We start from the raw sequence: 8030 nt of genomic DNA, 5'->3' as shown, positions 1-8030 counted from the left end.
CTCGACAATGGTGATGGCCGATGCGAAAAATGATGACCCTCTGATCTTCTCTGAAAATAAGCATAACCATTTACATCAAATGGATATTTAAAAATAGAAGGTGTTTATTTGCAACAGACTGATCGTTTCACCATTGCCCCCCCCCCCCCCCCCCCCCAAAAAAAAAAAATCAACTAAACAAACAAAATACATGGAATGTAATTTGCCCTCTCCTCTGAGAGCTTGTCCTCTGAGTCAGGTGTTAAAAAATCGTTGTCTTGACTGTCATTGTTTGACAGCGTTTGCGGCAGGCTTGGGTTTGAGCATCATTATGTATCGCGTTTGATAATTTGCTGACAAAAGCACATGAAGTCATTTGCTCGACCCGACAGCTACATAACATAACATTCCTCATGATGACACACCTGCCATTAAATACCGGGTTGCCCCCGCTTTTCTTACATCTAGAGCCATTAAACAGAAAAATACAATGAAATACAATGGAATACAATGGATTTCAAAAACAGGAAAATCTCTAGGACTCATCCCGGTTACCTCATAGTAACTTTCATAGTAACATGTAAACACTTGCTTGTGTCTGTGTAATTCAATAGCCTTGTGCTATTGAATTATGAGAAACCCGCAGAGGAACCCGCAGACAGGTAGTTGAGCAGCATGTGTAACGCTGCGGTCAGTTCTGACGAGAATATTAGGCTCGGTCTAGCTCCTACTACATGACATAACAAATATCATCCTGTTCTAGCTGCGATCTCGTATTTTTGAGGTTGTCGGGGTCAAAAACAAAAAACGTAGCGACCTGCCAACATCCCATTGAATCGTCGCTTAAGATCAATATGTATCCATATTGTCCATAATATCATAGTGATAAAAGTGATATATTGGATGACGGGGTTTCTGTTATTCCATGAAGAGTATTCAATAACCTCTTCTCCAGAATTTCAATCGATCAGCTGCGTAAACAGCGCGTAACGAGGTACACCCTAAAGCGTAACTTCTGCGTGCATGCGTGCAGAGCGAGCACCAGCCCATGGAGTCAAGGCATATAGCTACTGTTGAATTACTGCACCATATTTACCAGAAAATATGACTGAATATAGGGTAGGATTTCCTGTCTACAGCTTTTTGCAACAATTTTCTCTGTTCCAAACTCTCCATTCCAGTTGCTACAGCAAATTATACGAGCATTCAAGATACCACTGGCCTTGTGCCATTTATCCAAAATAAGCGAAGATAACATCAACAGAGGCGCCAAAAACGGCAATGCACCATGAAGAGAAAAGCTTGGTAGCACGCATTAAGTGGGTGGAAAAAAGGTCACCCACGGTGGGGAACCAAACTCAAGTTCCTGCAAAAAGTGTGAATTCCTTCGTTGCACTCCTTCAGTGCTTCTAAATGAAGGCATATATCGCCCACATTAATGCATCTTAATCGTACTGCGCATGTTTCCATTTCACGGCGCGATTGGGCCAAGTCAGGGTCCTACCACGTTAACAAGACAGCTTGAAATACGCCCGTATGTTTTTCTCCTAGTGGGTACCGGGTACATTCAGCCATGCATCTGTAAGAGTGAGGTGTATCTGGATTTCTTAACACTTGAGTAGTTAGGTTATTGAATGGAACATTGCTGTTTAGTTTTGTGAGGCCTTTATTTAGCATATTTACAAATGGATTTATAAAAAATATATAATTAAAGCATTTGCAAATATTTTACATTTACAATTAATTACTTTGTTCACATCGTCGACTATGTCTGCAGGAACCAAACTCTCAATAATCAAGAAACACCAAGTCGGGTGTGCATGGGCTACAGTTCCGTAGTCATTTATAATCCTTTATTTTAAGGTGACTTTTTGTTATCACAATGACATTATTGTATTTTGTCTTGCAGTCTTTTACAAATATATATACACTTTTTTAATGTGAAGATAAAACTACCGACCACCAACACCACTGCAAAGGAGGTTACAGTACAAATAAACATCCTATTCGTAATTTTACATTCATTTCGTTTCATATTGTATCCTTGGTAGGCTATATTTTATATGCACATGCTTTAGAACAGCAGGCACTACGGGCCCTTCCTATACTTAACACTTTGACTGGCAAATTATAAATATAGTGCTTTCACTTACTGTTTGTATTCTTGAAATGCGCTAAACTAAATAATGGTCTGCCGCATATTAAACATGTAAATTCCTCGTTTTGGCCGCGTCGGATTCTTCTCGGGGTTATGATGATGAGGTAGGAAGAGGGAGTCCATGTACGCTGTTCAACGCCTCGTGCTGCTGCTTGCTTAAGGGACTGGGGGGTTTTCTGTCTCCTGTGGAACACAAACAAGAAACGTGTTTATACAGCAAACAGGTCGTAACTCTCCCCTTCAACGGAACACTGTACTCTCATATAGCCATAACCTCGTTTTTTTTTTAAAACATGTCTTCAAAAGCGTTCGATCATCTCTCTGTTTGGAGAGATATTTTCATTTCTTTAAAGCTCGAGACACGACGAAACACAAAAGTGTAAGTAGACGTAGATGCTGTCATTTTAGCATTCAGTTAAAAAAATGCAGTGACACTCAAGGGTAAAGTCCATTGACTCTGAAAGTCACAAACCCCCGTCAAACCACCATTAGTAATAATAATAATAATAATAATAATAATAATAATAATAATAAATATATAAGTGCATTCCAGATATTTCAACACAAATGGTCTGCAGTAATCACGATATATGTGCAAATTTAATAACAGTAAACAATATGCCACATGTCCACAACGTCTCAATCAATATGGATCAAACAAAGGCCTAGGCGCTAACTTCCCCGAACACAGCACGTATTTTTGTTTTCACTTGCCGTGTTTACATGAGACAGCTTAATATTAATTGCAACCTTACATGTCAATATACTGTAAGAGCCGTCACAGAAACCAAATTATTTTATAGTTGGTTTTACGCATAGCCAATATAAAGAAATTTTACTGTATAAATGGCATACATTGGTTATGTCAGGGTAAATTGTCGACGTAGTGTATAGTTCGTTCAAATATGTTCTGTCTTGTATTTCCCCCCACTCCAACCGTCTGTATTCCGCTTCTTAATAAGATCCATAATTATTGAATGCGCCAAAGCAATTTTACAATGCACAGAATTAAGAATGGCGCTGTTGGTGCCGCCTCCACCCACGCAAGCACTCTCAATAAACAAACACAAAAAAAAATGCACCGGAATGTTGTGGGTCTTTCCGATGCTATCATCTCTGATCAACTATTGACCACGCGACAACGAATATGATTCAAGCGTCACAATCTACAGCCAAATTCTAAAAACACACAATAGAGCCCCCCGCCCCTTTCTATTTGATAGCTGTTTTCGAAGGACCGCAGGCTGCGAAACTGCTGGAGCTGAACCCATCACGCCAGCGTATTTCACCCAAGTTGAACCCTATTAGAATTATCTGGGCAGTCCTTGACCAGTCACCCTGAAGGCATTCTATGTAAAAAAAAATGCCCGGTAAAAACAATACCCCGTGCACATTAGTTCCCCTTTGTTCTTTATGGTTCTCCAACGCCGCCTTGTACTTGCGCAAGTTCATTTTACACACATTTGGTGAGAATTAAAATTGCAGCATATGCCATGCATATTTAGATATCGTGTAGTAGGCCTAATCGTCTGTTCAGACGGAGGATGCCGTTTTCACAACGTTCTGTTCATTCAGCTACTTAATGATACGGAACATTAGGTTAAAGCATAAGTGGAGTGGTCACATCAGTTGAGACAACGCTTTAGAGACGGAAAATGTTGCAGACAGAACTTTACGTCAGTCGACCCATAATACAATGAGAATGAGTAGCTTCCGAATTGCTAATAGTTCGCCCTGTACAATTCCGGTTTATCATTTCTACTCTTCAAACAAAATGATTCAATGCACAGGGAAACTTGCGCATAGTATTTTGTAAATTCAGAAGGCCTGTAGCCTACGTGAAATAGGCCCCAAAACACGGGGAACTACGTCCAGGCGAAAATGGTTTAATCCAGTGAATAAGAATTGTTATTTTCTAATATTTCTGCAATGGATCGACAATCTCCGGGCAGTTAACATGTCATGTGATGTTGAGGTTTATAACTAAAAACAATCACCGAGGTTTTCCAAGACACGTATAAGTGTGTGTGCGCACCTGAAGTGTGTGCTTGTGCTCGTGAGTTTGTGTTTGTTTCAGCAGCCCAATTTCTCACTAAATTACGGTTAAATTCTACAAAACTGCATTTATTTTAGTTTATTCCATACTGACGGAATATATATTGCAGTTCATCATAAACATGTTGAAACCGGTGGAGTTTGGAAGAAAATGCCTGCTTGATTTATATTCAATTATTAAATTTATTCTGCCTCTCATTTAAACGAAATCAAAACAAACAATTTGTAGAACTTTAAAGAAAAGCGGAATAGTAAATACGCAGCAGACATTGAAAGTCAGCTGTCACTGCCCTCCTCATTAAGATATCGCCGCTACACGCACAATTTCAGATTTATCAAACGTAATCAGGCCTACCGTCTCGTGATGGATGTTTGAATGCCATTGGAGAATGGATGTCTCCCCCGTGCATCGTCATTCCGCTGCCTGGGTGGGACAAACTCGCGCTCTGCGACTGCCAATGATGCCCCGGGGTCACGTAGCTACCTGCAGGCCCGCTATAAACTCCGTATTGGTTGGAGGGTGAATAGGCGCAAGCTGGAACATAACTGGATAACGTTGACGAAGGCTAGAAACACAAAAACCATTTGTCAAACTTTTTTTTCTCCCACACATAACACCCGCAGTATTGGCTACGTATACTTCATTTTACCACAACTGCACTCGATCTGTTGGGCAAAATATAATGGGCAAAAAACATAACAATAAGGCTATAATTTGAAATGAAATTACTACCAACATAACGTCCAGTCTGTCACAATCAGAAATAATAAATCAAATGATTGATTACGTAATTGGTAACACTAAATTAATACAATCGAGATGCCCTAGCTACCGTCTGTGGTTTTTAAACGATACAGGTCCGAATAGCAGTATTCCTTTCATGAGCTTACCTGAGGGTACTTGATGTCACCTTCAATGGCTGACTTGTCAATTCCATTGACACTATGCGCGGAGGAAAACGTTCTGTTGACTGTACTCCAGTCCTCCATTTTCGGCGCATATCCCTCAGTTCCAGCAATGGCTGTAGAGAAAGCGATGAACTACACTCTTAGCTTAAAAAAGCGTATAAAAGCAGCTGAATTACCAGTTCTTTCACATGATACGGAACAAAATTTAATTTAGCAAGATTTGAACAGAAACTCTGCATCATTTCCAAGTAACATAATATTGTACATTCGGTCATTTTGCCATTGCTGTTTTTTTTTTTTTTTTTTGCATAATTGTGCATATTTTTGTTTAATTTTTAAATTTTGTTTCTGAAATGACGACGCCTTCGAGACATTTTGGTAACTGTCGACGTTTAGATGTAAACACATAATTGCTGTACGTACATTTCCGTATGACGTGTGCCTTGGAAAATGGTTATAGGCCACGGCTTTTTATGAGCGTGGAATTGTTTTTACAAAATGGGAAAATGCTTTATCAGGTGTTAGAAAAATAAATTGATACAAACTGAATGCATTTGAAACAATATCATGAAATAGTCCTGTAAATTGTTTTATGTGTTTTCAGTTTGCTGAAAAATGTTGCACTGTAAATGTTTATAAATGTAATGTTTGAAATATAGACAAAAATATAAATATATTTAAATAAATGAAAAATATGTAGAGCATGCGATTTGAAAAAGGAATTACACAGCTTGTGTGTGTTGTCTACACATGAAACAATCATATAAGCATAAATCGACATAAATCAAATAAACGAGCTATGTTCAACTATGTTGGGATTTGTGAATTTCCTTGGCAAGTCAATGATCAGCAGTGCTTATCTGACTTAATATTTTGACTTAACGTTAGCCCTCATTAATTAAAAAAAAGTCGTATTTTGAAAACTGCACTTCAGGATCTAAACGGGTTGTTACGATATGTCTTTGACATTAATCCCCCAATGGCCTGACAAAATATGATACGCAGACAAGAGACACGGACCATTGCTTCTCTTTCTCAACATATTTTTAAGAACAGAAAACATGGAATAAACTGTATTTGTCGAAATTATTATCTGACAACCAAACAACTGATGGAGCATTTAAAGCATGGCATCAAGTTTAGTTAGAATCCTGTATGCCAGAGTAGTCATTGTACACCAAATTGCTACACAAACAAACATCAGTACAGGAAAAAAGGCAGAGCGTTAATGAATGCTTTACAAACCTGCGGGATCCATGAAGGCCCTTATACCTAGAATGTTGCTGACAGTGTGCGCCGAAGGCCACGCTCGCGATATGCTTACATGGGCTGCCGAGACGGGCACTCCGGGAGGGTTGCCCATTTTGGTCCCAGTTGGTGACATAGCATTTGGGTATGAATAGGGGTATATGTGGTTGTAAGAAATCGCTGGTTGCGGAGGTTGCTTGCCGCCTTCGTATTGGTTTGGCTGAGAGAGATTTCCAATCTTGTTCCTTAATATCCGGCTTATTGAGCTGACCGATGGAACGTTGTATTTATCACAAACTCCGTCTGCGAGAAGCCTGTCCCTGATCTCCCAGGCGAAGATTCCGGGGTCACCTTGTTTGTATTCCCGTATATTTTTTACCACGTTTGGTGTTGTGACCCTGGGTTTGCTTCCTCCGATGGCTCCGGGTAATATGGACCCAGTTTCGTTGTACCGAGCCAGAATCTTGCTCACACAGCCATGAGACACGCGAAGCTGCCTGCTTATATCGCAGGGTCGGATTCCGAGCTGGGCCAGTTCCACGATTCTCAGCCGTATGGCGTTGGGCAGGGGTCGTCCATTAACAAATACGCCACCTAACTGGTTTACCTCTCCATAGGTTTGCTCTATAAAAAGAGAAAGCGACCAGAATAAATAAAAACCACCAAATCAATCTTTACAAAACAGCGATGAATAAAAACAGCTGTGAAAACACGAATGCTTCTCATGCCTGCCCTATTTTTTTCACGGAAAAATGGCGTTCTGAAACAAATAGTTGTATAATTCATTTCAGATTTCTAATGTATACTTCACATGCACTTATTTCCCTCGCGCCGTCCTCTTACGTTAATTTTGCCACTTAAAATGCATGCAGCAATTTCTGTTCGATGCCAACTGATGTAGCAATGTTTCATAAATAATCTACAACTGAAACTTGAAAACGCTATTTACGCTTCTTCTGTGCGATCAGTAGCGATTCCAGTGCGTGCCTGGCGATTTTATTTTAAAAAGTAAAAATGCATACATGCAACAGGGTAAGTGTTGCAGCCAGTGTCTTACTTAAACTGAAGTTTAACATATTGGTAATTTCTCGTGTTACGCAGGCGTGTTAAACATGTTCTGCCTGTATCATCTTTGCGCCACTGAACCATGCAGAAGCGAACGAAGGCTTACCCATTTGCTCGCGGTCTGAAATGAGTTCTTTGAAATATTTGCCCTTCAATGGCTGCACGCGCTGGTTCTCCCGACTGCACAGGGGGGAAGCAATGGACTAAATAAAATGAAGGGCTCTCGAACGATCCGGTTTTGGTTCTTTACTCCCACTTCTGCTGAAGAGCGTTGAAAAGAACTGTTTTGGACAAAGGGACCAAGGTGATCTTCATCCGATAAAGGCAAATTTGTCTATCCTGGAGGCTGAAGTTTGCTGGGATTAATTTGACGCGTCCTCCACGTCAATCTGGCTGGTTACGCTGGAAGCCATGGTTTGATTTCATTGGTCCTTTTCTCTGTGGATAGGCAGCTCCGAACATGCACCATCCGGTATGTTCAATTTAACCTCTTTCACTATTCCACGGTGGGAAAGTGACAGAATTACAACACCTGGGTTCATCTTGCACCAGCGAACGAGAAAAAAGAGACTTTATTTCAAACTGGTGATTTTTCGACCAGTAGAGGCGATTACAG

The 8030-nt window shown here is 40.2% G+C and overlaps 1 protein-coding gene across 2 annotated transcripts; it reads right to left on the bottom strand.

Moving 5' to 3' along the window:
* Positions 1–1810: 1810 nt before the first annotated feature.
* pax1a (paired box 1a) lies at positions 1811–7825 on the bottom strand. 2 transcript variants are annotated; one of them, XM_036543086.1, is made up of 5 exons: positions 7521–7825; positions 6347–6973; positions 5084–5214; positions 4548–4758; positions 1811–2320 (listed from the first exon to the last, which is right to left on the bottom strand). In XM_036543086.1, the coding sequence occupies exons 1-5, from the start codon at positions 7522–7524 to the stop codon at positions 2229–2231; spliced, it is 1065 nt and encodes a 354-aa protein (XP_036398979.1). In that variant the 5' UTR covers positions 7525–7825; the 3' UTR covers positions 1811–2228. The 2 variants fall into 2 exon arrangements, with proteins under 2 accessions (XP_036398979.1, XP_036398978.1); XM_036543085.1 differs by lacking the exon at positions 7521–7825 and adding an exon at positions 7407–7511.
* Positions 7826–8030: the final 205 nt, after the last annotated feature.

This window comes from Megalops cyprinoides, chromosome 12, assembly GCF_013368585.1.
Source record: "Megalops cyprinoides isolate fMegCyp1 chromosome 12, fMegCyp1.pri, whole genome shotgun sequence".
NCBI classification, from domain to species: domain Eukaryota; kingdom Metazoa; phylum Chordata; class Actinopteri; order Elopiformes; family Megalopidae; genus Megalops; species Megalops cyprinoides.
The sequence above is the reverse complement of the archived record's forward strand: the minus strand, read 5'-3'. Positions and strand labels throughout refer to the sequence as shown.

Bases quoted from the DNA above. Each gene is read 5' to 3' on its own strand.
- pax1a (XM_036543085.1), bottom strand. The intron at 5,215-6,346 runs GTTTGTAAAGCA...CTTTCTCTACAG, and splicing joins GGCCTTCATGGATCCCGCAG to CCATTGCTGGAACTGAGGGA. The intron at 2,321-4,547 runs GTAGGCCTGATT...TGTGTTCCACAG, and splicing joins CAAACATCCATCACGAGACG to GAGACAGAAAACCCCCCAGT.